We start from the raw sequence: 17,444 nt of genomic DNA, 5'->3' as shown, positions 1-17,444 counted from the left end.
ACTTCTGTCACTTTGCAAAGAAAACTGTCTACTCTCTACATTAAGACTGGTGTAATCGACTATGTCGACACTGCAATTATGTGAATTTGCATATTCATGGTTGATTTGTATTTTTTATTATTTTTAATGTGCCACCAGCACATCTGAACATGCTTTAGGCAGCTACAGAGAAAAGAAAGCACAATTAGAAAGGCTCACTGGGAGGCTGCCCCTAACGCAACATCCTTCTCTAGTGACCCGTTTCAACACAGCAGGTAATGTTGTACCACCACAGAGAAGCCTGTTCAAACCTGAGTGATAAAAAAACATGCTTGTTCTTCTGTAGGTTAATGCAATGAATCACAATTTTACAGCCTGCAAATAACATGGTGTTCAAATGAGAACTTAGCCTTAGTGCACAGGCCACATATTTTGTAGCATATTAGTGTTTTTGAACTTTGGTTTGTTGACAGACAGGCTATATTAATGATATCACATTGTAGTAGTTTCTTGTATTCAAGAGAGAGAGAACAGATAGATAGTTTCCTTTAAAATACAATTTCTAAATAGTATTTAGCAGCTTATGTCGTTTCCTATAAAGGAAAATGGCTAAACAGTCATTAGCAGCAGTGCTAAACCCTAACTAGTTTTATACTAAATTTCCAGCCATTGGCAGCAGCCCTAATCTAAATAGCTTCCTATAAATAACATGTCCAAACAGTCACTAGCAGCAGCCCTAAACCCTAAACTGTTTTCTATAAAACACATTAAAAAATATTTTTAAACAGTCATTAGCAGTAGCCCTAATCTGAAGTGTCCTTTAAAATAAACTTTCTAGTCATTAGCAGCCCTAAGCCCTAAACCCTCAAACCAGTTGCATATACTACGAGCCAGTCAACAAAGAACAATGTTCACTTGTGTTTCTAAAAATATTTTCAAGTGTCATCTTTTGACGGACAGTGCACAGCTTAGAGTTCTCAAGGCTCAGGCAGTCACGCTTTGTCAACAGTGTGGAACACTTCTTAGGTTTCCTTCTTTGTCCCATAACAGTGACTATAATAATTAAGAGGTCACAGGATCAGTCCCGTCTGGCATCTCATCACTCAGCCGAGACCTGAGCATCGGTTACCTCACATGACCCCACCGTGTCCTCACGGCACACAGCGTTTTTCTTCTTCCCTCCGTTTAAACTAACTCTCCACTTCTCTTCAAGGGCATCGCTCCATTGATCCCAGCCTCTTTTGAGTTCACTGAAGCTTCACACAGTTCTCTTTTCTTTTTTCCTCCATCTCTCTCTCTCTCTCTTTCTCTCTCTCTCTCTGATGGCTAGGGGTTGGGTGGGGGCGTCAGAGCTCATTTTTCAGCTGTTCCCCGCGGACCGCCTAACACTGTGAGTAAAGGTTAGAGCTGACGCCCTTATCAATAAGTCACCGCCTCTGCTGAGGAGCATCTGCCCAAAGACTCTGCAGCGCTCCCACGGGCACCGAAGAAGGCTAATCAAATGCACAAAGTGGCAGGAAGGAAATAAATAATATTTCAAGTGATGCTGCTAATGCCATCCCTTTCTTCCTCAGCTCCGCTTCAGGGGAAGGTGGACTCATTGTGTCAGAAAGGCACTAATTACCAAGTGATCTGCTTATCTGTCCTGGCTCCACAGCAGAAACGGTCAGGAGAACCAAGAGGCCACTGTTTCTTTTTTTTTTTTTTTTTTTTTACCTGAGAGGCACTCATGATTATTAACATGATTATTTGGAAAAAAATAATGCATGTTAAGATCTTCATATGACAGTGAGCCTGAGACACATAACAGAATGCATAAGGAACCTAAGGCCTTTGTCAACCAATCAGTTGTCATCCATCTGTGGTGGGTTTCACCGCCCAATATGGCCAACAACCACCTACTTTGATAGGTTTGATAGGTGACTTTATTTGTCTCAATATAGTGAATCATTCTTGCTCTGAAAGGGTCACTGCTGTGACTGTGCACCCTGTGCAGGTGGATGCTTGCTACTGGTGGCTAGCTTGTGTGATGGCTTCGGGGCAGGGCTAAAGTTTCACTGAGGCTCATATTAAGGAACCTTGGAGAGAAATCAGGGCTTGTGGTGTGGTGGGAAGAGAGAGCCCAAAAGCCCTATGTAGATGAAATGTAGATGAGTTTTTTAACAAAATAAATTTAATGAGACACCAAGCAGTGAATAAAGTGGCCACATGATGCAAACACTTTGTACTAGAAACTCTGCTGAGAGGGGAGGTATCATTTCTATTGATTCTTTGCACAACTGAAGTAGTAGCCAATTAGAGTGAGTGATGAGTGACGAGTGAGAGGGCAAGGTGATATGAGTGGGATCTGCAGAATAGGTATAGTGATTCAGTTGGTCACATAATTGATTAATACTTAATTAATCTGAAATTAACTTACAATATTTGTTTAAATGTAACCCATTGCTGACACAGATGTGCAAATGCACACACACACACACACACACACACACACATACACACACACACACACACACACACACACACAAATACAGCTTGTCTGCCGAGCAGATAAACATAAACCTATTAGCACCATGCCTAATGTCAGGTGTGGGTTAAAGGGGTATAAAGCCCCCCAGTGTTGGAATGATGGTGCCTCCATCCATAACTTTTGGAATGAATTGGGGTGGTGACCATCCAACATGCTGACCTCACCAAACCTTTTGTTGTTGAATGCAATAAAATCCTCACAGCAATGCTCAACACAAGTAGAAATCCTTCACTGGACAGCAGAGACAGTTCCTCCAACAAAAGCAGGATAAGCTCTTTTAATAGCCTTGATTTTGGAAGAAACAATGAATGAGCAAGTGTCCCAATACTTTTGTCCATATAGTGCACACTGCAGTTTTCACAACAGATGTTGTCACAGAGCATCTTTACAAATAGGGTCCATAGAGGCATCAATAAAACAATGAATCATTGGTAATAGTCCCGTTCCTGAGATGTGTGTCCAGCAGTAGACTGGAACAGCCCTGGAAACATGAATCTTCTGTGGCTGTGTGTTTCCACCACACACTGAGCTGGATTTAGAATGTTCTGCTTGATAAATCCCTGACGCAGCAACGTCTCCTCATTCCAACTGCCAAGATCAACAATCTTTCCCTACATATCACCGCGCCGTCCTTCCACCTTACCCAACCCTATACATCCACCCAGCCAATGCCCACCTCACAACCCTCTTTCAAAATGACAGATGCAATAAACCGCCCGCTTGCTCGCTCGCTCTATCTGCTTGGTCTGCAGTAACTCACAGCTGTGGGATGACGTCTTGCTAATCTGATTTTTATGAACATGAGTGTATGGATTATTGAGATGCTTTAATGCTGAGGAGCCAAAGCTGACTCTTTTTGAATCTTAATGTGCCGAAGAGAGTAATGAAGCATCCAACCACTCGCTCTGTCTTTTCTTCTCTTAATCTTATATTTCTTTTCTTCTTTTCTTTTGGATAAATCTTAGCAAGAATGATACACATAAAGAGAGAGAGGAAAAGGGCAAGCAAGTAACAGAAAAAGGAGTGAGATAGAGAGAGGGAAAAAAGAGGGAACAAGGCAGAGTACAAGAGAGAGCAAGAGAGAGAGAGAGCAAGAGAAAGAGAGAGAGCACAAGAGAGAGAGCGAGAGAGCGAGAGAGAGAGAGAGAGAGAGTGAGAGCGCGAGAGAGAGCGTGCAAAAAAAGAGAGAGCAAGAAAGAGAGAGCAAGTGAAAAGAAGCGAGAGAACAAGACAGTGAAAGAGCAAAAAAAAAAGAGCAAAGAGTAAGAAAGAGAGCAAGAGAGAGAGCGAGCAAGAGAGGAGAAGCAATAGAAAGGTAGAGAGCAAGAAAGAAATCAGGAGAGCAAATGGGCAAAAAAGAGAGCAAGTCTAGTTTGGTTTGGTGAATGTGAACCTGAATCCCACAATTTCCTTAAAAGGCTTTTAATCATGTCCTGTTGGAGAAGGAAATGCTCTGCAGGACAGGAATCTCTGCCCCATGGCCGAGGAGTCTCATACACTCTACCACTGCCTTCCATCAACTTTACATGATTACAGACTCCATATACATTACGCATGCATGGGCCATATGCATTTCATGTAGCATTCAATACCATCTGTTTACCTCATTCCCAAGGAATTGGGAATGGAAGCGAAAGACGCCCTGACCTTCCAGTTTAAACAGGTTAGGCAGAGTCAAGAAAGGACTCGGGGAAACAGTGTGGACAAACACTGACCAGATAACAGAGCTGCCCAACTCAGACTGACCCAAAACACACGACTCTAAACTGTCATGCTTCTAATATACATTACATGTCCAAAAGTATCCAGACACATCTCGAACCCAATTATAACCCTAACCTTTTTAATGATCCATTACTGACAGGATTTCAGCTGCACACAAACCGCTTGTACATGGAACGATAGAGATCCATCCAGTAGCTTTGGGATGAGTCATTTGTGGCGTCCATGATTCAGAACTTATTATCCAACATCAGTACCAGACCTCACTGATGCAGCTGTTATGGTTAAATGCAATCAAATTTTCACAGCAATGGTAGAGCATCGAGTGCAAGCCCAGAACAGCAGAGGCTGTTATTTCAGGACCGAGGACTCATCTAGGAAGGAGGGAATGAACACTTATAAAAATGAAGGTGCTACAATTGGTTCTGTGAGCAATGTCAAAGAAGAACCACTTTTGGTTCCATGAGGAACAGTTTTTTAGTGGAGAGATTGGGTTCTGTAACCTGTTAAAAGGTTCTTCTTCTTCTCTATGGATCACTCCAATCGCCTTTTGTAGAACTGTAGAGTGCAGGATGGCATTCAATTTATTAGGACACCTGTTCATTCATTGTTTCTTCTGAAATCAAGGCTGTATCCTGCTTTTGTTGGAGTAACTGTCTCTACTGTCCAGGGAAGGATTTGAGCATTGCTGTGAGGAACTGATTGCATTCAGCGAACAAGAGCATTAGTGAGGTCAGCGTGTTGAATGATTAACACCCCACCTCATCCCAAAAGAATTGGATAGAGCACCATCATTCCAGAGAACACAATTCCACTGCTCCACAGCTCAATGCTGGGGGCTTTATACCCCTCTAGCCCACGCCTCATACTGGGCATGTTCCAATAGGTTTGTGTTCTCATCTGCTTAAGAGGCAGTAGATCTCTACAGGGACTGGACAAGCTGTGTGTGTAAACTCTATTCCATTTTAAATGGCTGTTTTTATGGCATATGAGTGAACTGGGCTGAAAAGGAACTGAAACACAGAAAGATGGGAAGAACGTATGAGAGCAAACGTGAGACACTGAGAACTGCTGAAAAAAAGAAACTAGGGAAGAGAAATGTGTTTCTACAGTGATTACTGATATAATGTAAAATGAAAAAGGAGAAATGGTGTGTGTGTGTGTGTGCGTGCGTGCATGTTTGTGTGTCTCACCACTTCACGAGGCAGAAATGCATCCTCTTGTCTGACGACGAGCAGACTCACAGTGCCTCCCATCGGAGTGGAGCGGAGCAGAGCAACAACCTCCTCCTGAGACTTCCCATTCAGATCCACACCATTTACCTACACAGACAGACACAATATACATTAAAGCAACATTATCAACATTGTCATCACCACGCCTGAATGTGTTTTGTATTTATTCCAATATTAGTTTTTTACTCAGTCAATAAACACTTACATTTTTATTCCCCAACTGGCCAGAGGGTTATGGCCCATATAATTACTGACTGAGCAAATTAGAGGACTTGTCAGATGATGAAACTGAATGTAAATATGTAAGTATGAAATAAATGTGTTTTCTAAGATCTTTGATCATTATTGTAATGTTTATAGAAACAAAACGGTACATAGACATCACAGTTCAGTACATTAAAGCAACATTATTTACCTTAAAATAGCAGTCTGTCATCCCCACTCCAGGCATGAGTGTGCTTTGTATTTATTCTAATATTAGTGTTTTACTCAGTCAATAAACCCTTACATTTGCCTAACGCTCAAGAGCAGTTGTGTTACGTGGCAGGACAATGATCTGAAAGTCCTGACCTAAATCACACTGAGATGCTGTGGCAAGACCTTCATGTTCATGCAAGCAGTTCATGTTTGGAAACCTTCCAGTGTAGCCGAATTAAAACCAAACTGAGCCACAATTCCTTTACAGAAATGCACTCATCACAAATTGTCAAAACCAGTTTAGGTTTAGAGGAGCAATTACTGAACTTTTCCACATTCAGTGATATACTCCAAGATAAAAGTATTGGGACACCCGCTCATTCTTTGTTTCTTTTAAAATCAAGAGTCTGTCTAGAGAAGAAGGCTTTCTACTAGATTTCGGAGCATTGCTGAGCAGATTTGACTGCATTCAACAACAAGAGGGTGAGTGTGACCAGGATGTTGGATGATCATCACCCTACCTCTGTGTCAGCAAGGTGTGCAACTCAAAGTAGCTGAATGAATTCATTAGAATAAATGTCCACAAACATTTTGACATATTATGTAGGTTTGGAAAAAGGCCGTTTAATAGCATTGTAAGTTTACTTGTGTTGTCATGATCTTAAATTTAAATGAGCTGGATGATCATTTAAAACATTTAAATGTGACAAATATGAAAAAAAGACATATTGAGGGAGGTAAGCACTCTTTCAGAGCACTGTAAGTTGATGGAAACTAGAAGGAAGGCATTCTGAGTGGATTCTGTATCTTTGAAAATGTGAAGCTGTACAGTAAGCTTGTTTGTTTTTTGGGCTTTCTAACTGATCTCTAATCTGCTGAGATTTCCCTGCCACTGCCTGTCCCCTCCATTACACCCTGATCATTGTTGCATTTTTCTTCCCCTCTCCTTTGTTCTTCCAATGTGACAAACCTCCAGTGACTTGCTCTTTTGACACTCTAATTCACACACCCTGTACTCATGAATTACAATAATAGATCTCTCACCCAAGTTTCACAGGTGCAGCTTCGGTGTGCAGTTCACAGCTCTCTGCCTGAGCTTTTAGACGCTACATTAAATCAGTAAAATTCAGCACAAGCATTCGTGCTGCGAAGTGAACAAACGATGCAGAACAAGAGTGGTCATTTGCCAAAAACCCCAACTGGCCAGAGTGTTATGGCCCATATGATGACTGACTGCCCAAATCAGAGGACTCAGGTTAGTTAGGTGATGTAACTGATTGTAAATATGCATTTAAAGTATAAAACAAGTGTGTATTCTGAGAGTATTATTGTAAAGCAATGTTTATAGAAAAAACAACAGTCACCACTGACGATTAATTAAGGAAATCATGTAAAATCATGTAATTATTTGTGGCATATTAAGAGGTGTAGCAGTACACAGAAGTCACAGTTCGATTCACTCCATGGTTTAAACATCATGGTGCAGTACAGGGTCAGTACAACAAGAAAAATGCAACAAAATCCCCAAACGCTGCTTAAATATTTTGGACAGACAGCAGCACGAGTTACAGTTTGTTCCCCCTAGGGTCGTATGGTCTCCCCCCGAGGTGTTGAAACAGCCTGGAGTGTATTAATTAAGCAGTAAAATGTGTAAACAGAAAATATACAGTGAACACACTCTTGTAGGTCACACTTCTTTTATGTAGGACTGGAAAATAAATAAATAAATAAATTATTAATAATAAGAAGAATAAGAATAACATTTATATTATTATTATTATTATTATTATTATTATAAAATAGAATTTCAGTTTGTTCTTCTAAGGCTATGTTTAAACCCAAGTTTGAGCCCAACCCTGCCAAAGAAAAGTCAGAGGAACACACTCTTGCTGATTTGAAAGGAGGAGGTGGGTCTTCTAGCCCCTGTATGTTATTTACAGCCATGGTCAGCATTACCTGAGCTCATCATTGCACATTGCTAACTAATGTTTCTGGGTGGAACTTGTGCTTGTAAAATTTGATTCTGCATTACGTTCATTAATCTTCACACATAGGCTACCATATGTTCTCCATTCAACCACAGGCACCAACCAGTAGCATCCATCCCATGACTGTTTGGGATGAATACATGTCCCTACACATAACTCCTTGGAAAAGCAGGGATACTATTATTCATATAGAATTAAAATGGAATACCTGATTGATGTCTATGGAATATATAACAAAAAATAATTATATAAAGTATAAACTATAAATAACCATAAAAAAGCAAGAGTCCGCAATTTATTTTCACTTTCCACTTATGCATCTTGTTCCACAACCTGCTGCTACCAAATCAGACCCAACTCAGCCAAACATGCAGCGAGAGAGCAGCAATAATTTACAGGCCAGCGTGACTGCGATGATGCTGACGAAGGATGAGTGCATGCAGAGCGGCGTGGAGATGGAGCAAGGTGACCTCATGACTCAGTCCGCGCTCTGTGGGCCAGAATAAAGGTCTGAGTCAGCCTCTGCAGAGCGGGACCAGGAACCGGCAACTGCACCAGAGTGAGCAGGTGGCCCACTCTACCGCCAAATCAAATGGCCTTTGCTGATTGCCTGTCACTGTGAATCAGCCATCACCTACAGCGTTTTTATTTATTTATTTATTTTGTGTGTGTTTTACACTGAGGCCGGAGTGCTTGAGAGCAGGAGGAGCCACAAACAAAAGCCTGGACCAGACAGAGACAGGATGTCCTCTGGAAGAAAAAAAAAAAGCTGCTGTGGAGAACAGGAAGTAAGAAATGCATGGACAAAGGGGAGAGTGAGAGAGAATAATGTCTGTGCCTGTTTCAAAGCAACAGGCTTGAAAGAAGTTTCCTGCTGCCCCAGTTCATTTATTAGTGAGAAGAATGATGTGTTCATATTCTTTTGTCTAATGTTTATTTAGCTTGCTTAATGCACCAAAAGCTAAGCCGAAAATTTGCAAAGCAACTTTTTTATTTTTATGCACCAAGGGATCCTTATTTTTGCTGTTGTTGTTAGTGTTAGTACTAGTAGTAAAATTAGTAGCTCTTTTAGCTCTAGTAGCAGTATTAGGAATAGTCGTAGTGGCTCGACTAGCAGCAGTAGTAGTAGTAGCAGCACCAGCCCTAGTAGTAGCAGTAGTAGTAGCAATACTAGTAGTAGTAGCTGTACTAGCAGAGATAGTAGTAGTAGTATTAGCAGTAGTAGTAGCAGCACCAGCTCTAGCAGAAGTATTAGGAATAGTAGTAGTGGCTCTAGTAGCAGAGGTAGTAGTATTAGTAGCAGTATTAGCAACAGCAATAGTAGCAGCAGTAGTAGTAGCAGCAATATTAGGAATAGTAGTAGTAGCTCTAGTAGCAGTAGTAGTAGTAGCAGTACTAGTAGTAGTAGTAGTAGTAGTAGCAGTAGAAGTAGCAGTACTAGTAAAACAGCATTATTAGAAATAGTAGTAGTAGCTCTAGTAGCAGATTTAGTAGTAGTAGCTATAGATGTAGCAGTAATAGTAGGAGCAGCTTGTAGTAGTAATAGCAGCAGTAGGAGGAATCATAGTAGTGCCAGTATTAGTAAAAACAGCATTACTAGGAATAATAGTAGTAGCTCTAGTAGTAGTAGTAGTAGTAGTAGTAGTAGTATAAGAATCAGTAGTATGAGTAGGAATAGTAGTAGTAGTAGTAGTAGATGTAGTAGTAGGCAGGGGGTAATTTTGTGATGTCACAGGTTAAGCTAAACAATTGCCTCTTTCTCTCACCTCCAGCAGCCGATCACCGGCCTTCAGGTGTCCGTCTTGGATAGCAGCTCCACGAGGAAGGATGTTCTTCACGTAGATGGGGGCTGAGCCTCCGATGGGGACATCACGCGATGTAATACTGAAACCCAGCCCCTCTGGACCTGCAGAAAGGAACAACACAATATTTTACAACATGGTTTTAGACCCTCTGTGTCTTCTTTAGAGAAGCAGTTTTAAGACCATGGCCGTATCAGTTTTGGAAAATAACAGACTGTACAGAGTATCAGTAAATATACAGAACTTTCACACCATGACCACCTCACTGATGAAGCGTTTTCTTTTCTGACTTCCACTGTATAGTATAGCTGGCCGTGTAATTGTCTTTGAAAAGTTATTTTAGTATATTGGAAATCTTACATGCAATAAGACAAGGTCTTGGTTATTAATTTGTCTCTGCCTGTTACTCTATTTTCAACTTCTCACACTGCGAGTATGGCCACACACACACACACACACACACACACACACACACACACACACACACACACACAGCCACAAGGTACTTTCTAAATCTAACACTGTCAAAAGCATTATGTATTGACCACAGTGAAATTACAGCCCAGGCTAAAGCCTAAAAACTACTGTATCTAATAACCAATCACAGGCCATTAGCATGACTATTTTCAAAGCTGGAGTGAAAATAAGGCTGCATATACTCCAGCAGGGTGTGACTGCCCATATGTGCATGTATAAACCATAACATACAGCATTCTAAACACAAGCCCAAACTGCAAACCCCTAATTGAATGTTTTGTGAGCGGAGTAGGGTCAAATTTAGCTTCGTCCACAGCTGCGTAACAGGCCTTATAAATGTAGTGGCATGATGACAGTGTTTGTTTAAGTCCCTATGCCAGCTCAGAAAAGGTCTAGCACAGGGAGTATTAGCCACTCATTATGAGGGCAAGGTAGTGCGACCTCTTTTGCAGTGGTGCCCTCAAACTTAGCCTTTGATGGGGCTTGATGCACTGATGCATCAGGCAAATGGAGCTTTACGGCTTGCCACAGACGCTACTAAATCCCAACCAAACGTTGTTAAGGGTTCCGACGTGGGACCTCTAAAGCAATTTGCCCGCCGTCTACAAAACGACCTTTTTGGGAGCGGCAAATGAATATAAATGGGCTGATGGAGTAAAGCTGGAGAGAGAAGTGAGCTCTCTGGTCAGAGCAGCGAGTGGACAGCAGCGCTGACCTTATCACCACAGTGGCCCTGCATTACTCAGAGAACGCAGACAGAGCAGGGAGACGATGCAAAGAGCGATAGGTGGGCCACGGAACGTGCATCTTCATTTCAAGTCACATTTGTAGCCATCAAGTCAGCCTTGTTTGCCTTTGGCCGGGCGGAGAGCAATGCTCTCAGACTACTTAACCCAGGAGCAAGTGTACGCCACTAAAACATAGTTTTAGTGCTCCTGATGCATTTCTGCAGTTCAGCTTACTAACTTACACAGCTGTTGTTAATTTATTCAATTACATTGTATTTACTGTCACCCAAAGACCTTACTTCAATGTTTGTCATTTTTCACATTTTGCCATTGAGTCAAAAGTTTATAATGAATAGACCAATAGAAATGCTCTATAGTGAGGTTTTTCCTCCTCCTGTCATTTTACAGATACAAGATTTTTGCATGAGTGTGACAATATAGATTTATGTGTTAGTTTAAAAGTTTTAGAACAAAACTAAGTTAAGTGATGAATGATGATATTTATTTATTTATTTATTTATTTATTCATTCATTCATTCATTCATTCATTCATGCAGTCAATTAGCAAAGGCACACAGATGAAGTTCAGGAAGTTTTTCAGGATGCCACATAAAACGACAATGTAGCCCATACATGATTAGGCTTTCAACAAGCTCCTCTGTCAGTGTGCAAAAGAAAGCACCGTTTTATGTTATTAGTTATGTTATTAATTAATTAATGTTTTTATTTGTTTACACTCACTTTCTTTGTTTGCTTGTTTACACTCACTTCAAGTTTCTGACTTGAGACGGGTGTAAAGACTAAATGTTCTGATACAAATCATGCTTACCTATTTTGAGCTGCTGATATGCAAGTTCAATTATGATACTAATAATAATCCAATAATTCAATTAAATTAAGTCAATTTAATTAAGTATGTTAATTATTAATACTGCCAAACATTGTAACAAAAATCTAATTGTGACATATTATTGTTGTTGATAATAATGATAATGACGATGATGATAATTAATAATGATGCACACAGAGCACTGACATTATAAAAGCATTATTTTCTACATGTACCTGCAGATGATTCCAGACTTTTTAACTTTTGTAGACTTCCGGCCATGATAGGAAAAAGCACTCCTTCAGTAATGACCTGAGGGGTTATTACATATTATCTGATGTCCTTTTTCCAACTCTTAGGATATTAGCACAGCCCACCACTAATGGTGTTCAATCAGGTAATTAGAGAACTGCATCTCTAACAGTCGGCTGCTAATTAATCACTGATGTCTTCTGTCCTTTTTCCCCCCTTTTCCTCTTGCTAATGTAACTAGAAAATGTTGAAAAAAAGAAAAAAAAAAAAATGTTTTCTCCTTTTGAATTAGGCAAAAAGTCCCCATCCCAAAAAGCTAATTAAATGTGGGCATAAGGCAGCATGGCTTCTTAAAACGGAGGTGAAAATGGAAAAAGTGCTCTGGATGGTCCATTATTTGATTAGTCCTCATGGACTAATAGAGACGAGAGGAAGAACAAGGAGGAGAGAGAGAGTGAGAGACTGGGATTAGGCTATTTGAAATACTGTTGTAGGACCCCCCCACCACCACCACCAATATATATATATATATATATATATATATATATATATATATATATATATATATATTTATATATATAAATCATTAAAATGAGCGATGATTCATCTGAGAGTGGAAAAGGCCTAAACTAGCCAAACATGGTCATCCAGCAGCCAGCCGGGGGAAAGAGAAACAAAACCAATCTGAGGAATCTGAACAAGCCAAACATCTTAGCCCATAAAACTGGAATTCAAAACAAACTCTGAAACCTAGCTCTGCCACGAGGAAAAAATACCTACAGTAATCCATCCAGAGTCCTGAAAGCTGGCCAGTCGGTAAGGCTTTAAATAAAGGCACTGGGCTGGCAGGAACATCTACTGGAGTTGAACCAGGTCAGGCCAGGCAGGCCACGTGATTCATACTCTCCATACTCTACACACAAGGTCAACCCCACAGTCAGTGTAAGAAATGAAAGGTCTATGTTAATATGCAGCTGATTTTCATGGCACTTGTTTATAAGAGTGTGACAGCTCTGTCAGAGGACGTTCCAAATAGTAACCTGAAACACGTTCATCATCTACTGGTGGTGCCTCTATCCACTTCCACCAGCTCAGCTTCCTTTTACCAGTTCATTTACGTGTGTTAGATCAAATATCGTTACTCATTAAAATCAACAGCAGGACCATTTTTGATGCCAGAGAACCATTAAATTGGGACACAATATCTAATATTGAGCAGGTTCCCCTTGTGCAGGCACAGATCTGAGCATTCGAATATGGACTCCACAAGACCTCGAAAGGTATCCTGTGGTATCTGGCACCAGGACATTAGCAGTAGATCCTTTAAAACCTGTGTGTTGTAAGGTGAGGACTCCATGGATTGCATCAATGATCGGCCCTGTCACTGGTTCACAGGTGGTTCCCTGGACCACTTCTGGAAGGTACCACCAGGCATCCCCTAGTAGGTACTATCCACTGCAACTCCCCACAATACCTGCCTGCTGTCTAGTAGGTGTTTTGACCCAGTCTCAAATTACACTTAACACTATCAGGATGTGCAAACATGCTCACAATATCTGCTCAGAAAGGTCATTTCTGAGGGTTTTTTTTCTTTTTTTTGAATTATATTATTCGTGTATTCCTGAAAAAAAGGCAGGTCAACGCCTCATCATATAGATGATTTATATTATTAATTATAGATAAAGCATCTTTATTACTACAAAAACCTGTCAGAACAGTCCCAGTATTAAACAGTCTGTACTGTGCAATTTTAGGTCTTATTTTCTTCTCTTTCATTTTCTTAATTAATGCTTAATCTGTGGTACAGCACTGTGGTCAACGTTTGCTGCTTCTAAAAGTGCTTTATAAATAAACTTGACTTGACTTGACTTGACTTGACGAGGGCTTGTGCCAGAGCACCAGCAGTCAGCATCTGCTGCATCAGGAATAGACAAGCCAGCGGGCACAGAGCCATACAAATACATTCTCCCACAGATCCCACCCTCTCTCTTTCTCTCTCCCTCTGCCTGGCTCCGAATAACTGGAAGGAAAAGAGTTCAGGACTCCAAAACAAGGATAAATGGCTGAAATCACACAAAGAGGAGCTTGCTTTTACGAGCAGCGCTTTAGACCTGCAGACCTGGTTCCACCGTCATTACGAGCCAAACAGTTCTTTTTCAGTATTATATAGAACCACTTTGCTTAGAGTGGTGAGAATAGATCCAAAGCCTGTGCAGATCATCGGCAAATATTACTCGGGTTATGCAATGTTACACAGCTCTGGCAAGAGGTCTACATAGTGCAGTAGCAGGGTTCCAGCATAGATTGGCACAAATCCCCATTTGTATTTACAACAGTGGTGTAATAGGGAATTATGCTCCCCAACCTCTAGGGGGAGCCTAGAAGCCAAACATAAAACACAATTTCTGCATAATGCTGCTTTAAGGTCACATTTTTACATAATGCTCCTTTAAGACGATAATTGGAAGACGGTTTGATTCTTGACTTCTCTGTGCATACAGTCACTGCATGGATTTGTTGTTTGTCATTTAATGAAGGACGGATTAGATAACAGGTATTGCTATTACTATTACTATTACTATTGCTATTTTTACTATTACTACTACTATAACAGCAATGCTGTCCAGTTAAATGGTTTCACAGGTCATTTTAAAATGCACTGCTTTGCAAGCTCACATTCTACTTATATCAGAGAGTGCACACTGTGTATTTGAAACAGACAGACTAGAGAAAGTGCTATTCTAAAGTAAGCATGCAGACCACTGCATTCTAAACACACGTGGCCCATTCATAGTAAAGCTAACTGTGCCCTCCCACCTGCTGCTGCCTTTTCAATGAAACAAGTCCACGGCTGTGCTTTCCCAACATTTCTCCCACCTAGTGGGGCAGGGTGCTGGGGGTTTGTTGGTTGTCGTCAGGGGTTTAATTGTGTCTCTGCTGCCCTGCTCTCTTACTGTGCAAACCTAATAAAGACTGGTGCATCCCACCAGTTGACAAAATGTCTTTCCCCTCTCTTTTTATTTAACCAAGCTGAAAAAAGTGATAACAGCATAAGAGAGGGGAGCACAGGGAGAGAAATGTTCTGTGGGTCTTACAGCATTTTAGAAGTTTCTGTTTGAAACCTGTCATAAGTCAAGGTCAGAGACTTTTCTGGGTGAGCAGCAGCAGATAAGTGTGTTTGTGTGTGTGTGAGAGAGAGAGAGAGTGTATGATAGAAAGAGAGAGAAACAGTAGAAGTTGTAGTAAGTTGTACTCTCCCGCTAATGCTGACTCTCTGGTAGACACTTGCAGTTCTCAGGCAGTGTGAAATGGCCAGATAGAGCTGCCATGCAGAACCAACAGGATTTGGAGAAGCAGGTAAGGCTGGCAGGAAGTGTTAAAGTCCATATTCGCTCACAATGGCAGCAATAGTGCTTTGAAGTGCTAACTGTATTAGTTTCACAGAGCCAGTCACCATACAGACACAGATACCATCAGCCATTAAAAACAGCTGAAATCGGAGGAGACTTCAGAGAGACCGCTTCTCCAAGCAGAGAACAAAATACTCTTCAAAAGTCTGGCCTCACTTACAGACAGTTTTCATTATTCTCTACACAGTCATAACCAATACAATGTAGATAGAAAGCCTTTACATTTCAAAACAAATATGGAAGTACATGTCTGTCTCATTTGTGCAGTGCTGGGTACCTTAAAAGGAATGTATTAATAAAAAAAAATAATATTAAGTTTAAAATAGTTGGAGATTACAATGTAATAAGACGTTATGTGGTAAATATATATCAATTTTTAAAGTTTCAATGACAAATAGACAATAACCAACCATAAATATATTTTTGTTCACATTTTGTTAAATATATGGCATTATAGAACTGAAGTTCAGTTGGCTATGCATAGGCTATATAACCTCCTCAACATTTGTGCAGAATCAAAAATATCTTTAAATTTAAAGTGAAAGTGCTAATTTAATCCTGCATTTATATAAACAATGTTCACCAAAAAACAATGTTACATCAAAAATAAATGTGTTACAGAAACAAAATACTTTTCGTACCATAAAGAGACAAAAAAATCATCTTGTGGTGTTGCTTAAAGAATCATGAGCATCAAACCATCCGATTAATTGTCGTTTTTCTACAAAGTGGTGTAACATCACAAAGCTCACGACCAGATCACAATCAGAAAATATGAAAAGCCTTTTTAATGTGATTTTTTAATAAATTGCTTAGTTTGTACTAGTGACTCATTTTTATCTGTTTTAAGGACTTTTATTTTGACACTCCCTGTCTGTGATATAGTTATTGGGTGGAGCTTGCTGCCTTTCTCTCACACTTAAAAAAAAAAATATTTATATAAAGATATCTTCTTTTTTACATTGTGTCCTCACACTAAAAGAACTCTGCTCTCCACTCACTCACCAGAGTCATGGCGCTGCAGATATCTGGCCGAGCTCAATGTCTTGATGCAAACATTTTATGATAAATGGACCAACAGACAAACAGAGTCCGATACCACCTGGTTTAAAGTCAGAAAAGACTTCTCCAGTAAAGTTAGTATTTTGAAGGGCTTTGGTCTGACAGCAACCGTATTACAATCATTTACACCTTTCCCCTACAGCCAACCTGATACAGCTTTAATCTGTAGTCTAAAAACAGCCCAAAATAACAATACAATATCTAAGACAATAGTTGACACACTGACAACCACTTACCCTTTTTCAGCTGGACATTGAACTTGCGGCCAATCTTTTTAGAGAAGCCGCTGGAAGTGGTGGGTGTGGCTGCCTTGGGTGGTTGCCCTGCCCCTGGTGGTGTTTTGGCAGGTGGGGTGATGGTAGCTGCTGGTAAGGTGGGATGAGTCTTGTTCTGCTCTGGGTGTCCAGGTAGTGGCTGGTGATTAATGGCAGGGTGTGGCCCGGTCTTGGACATTCTTTGAGGGCTATAGTCGATGCTTCCCACCACTAAACTCCCCCTGTCTCCAGGTTTGGGCTCTGGTGTAGGCCGGCTGGGTGTGAGCCCCGTTTTGGACTCTTGTGCAAGGCTACTGGGGACTGGGCCTGGTCCAGGACTAGGACTAGGATCAGGTTCCAGGCCAAATTCACTCTGAGAGAGCTGCTCATACTGGGCTTTCTTCACTGCTGGCACCACATGAAACAGAATGAGCGGGGAACGCATGGCCTGACGGAACAGGTTCTGTGCTCTGACAGAGAGAAAACACACACACAGAGAAACACACACTTTAAATACTTCATTAACTGCACCGCAAAAAGATACTTTAATCAAAGAAGTCCAGAGGGCTCATTTATAATTCCCCTTCCAAGAAATTGCCATTGATTTATTAGAAGACAATGGTAATCAGGGTAATGTGAGGAGTATTCAGACTGTGAGTTACTACTCAATTCAGAGCAAACATGGCATTGGAGATCCCATAGAGATGCTAGTGGGGATGATTATTCGATACATTACACACTGCTACATGACCATGCACT

The 17,444-nt window shown here is 40.8% G+C and overlaps 1 protein-coding gene across 3 annotated transcripts in view; it reads right to left on the bottom strand.

Moving 5' to 3' along the window:
* The window catches only part of pard3aa (par-3 family cell polarity regulator alpha, a), a 536,573-nt gene that overhangs the window by 265,984 nt on the left and 253,145 nt on the right, over positions 1-17,444 (bottom strand). For all 3 annotated transcript variants that reach the window (XM_072679366.1, XM_072679367.1, XM_072679368.1), the window contains 3 exons: positions 16,668-17,155; positions 9,638-9,777; positions 5,425-5,553 (listed from right to left, as the gene is read on the bottom strand). In XM_072679366.1, coding sequence (XP_072535467.1) covers positions 5,425-5,553; positions 9,638-9,777; positions 16,668-17,155 — 757 coding nt within the window. The remainder of the gene's footprint in view (positions 1-5,424; positions 5,554-9,637; positions 9,778-16,667; positions 17,156-17,444) is intronic.

Source organism: Salminus brasiliensis, chromosome 5 (assembly GCF_030463535.1).
Source record: "Salminus brasiliensis chromosome 5, fSalBra1.hap2, whole genome shotgun sequence".
Classification (NCBI taxonomy): domain Eukaryota; kingdom Metazoa; phylum Chordata; class Actinopteri; order Characiformes; family Bryconidae; genus Salminus; species Salminus brasiliensis.
This window is presented reverse-complemented; position numbering and strand designations above follow the sequence as displayed.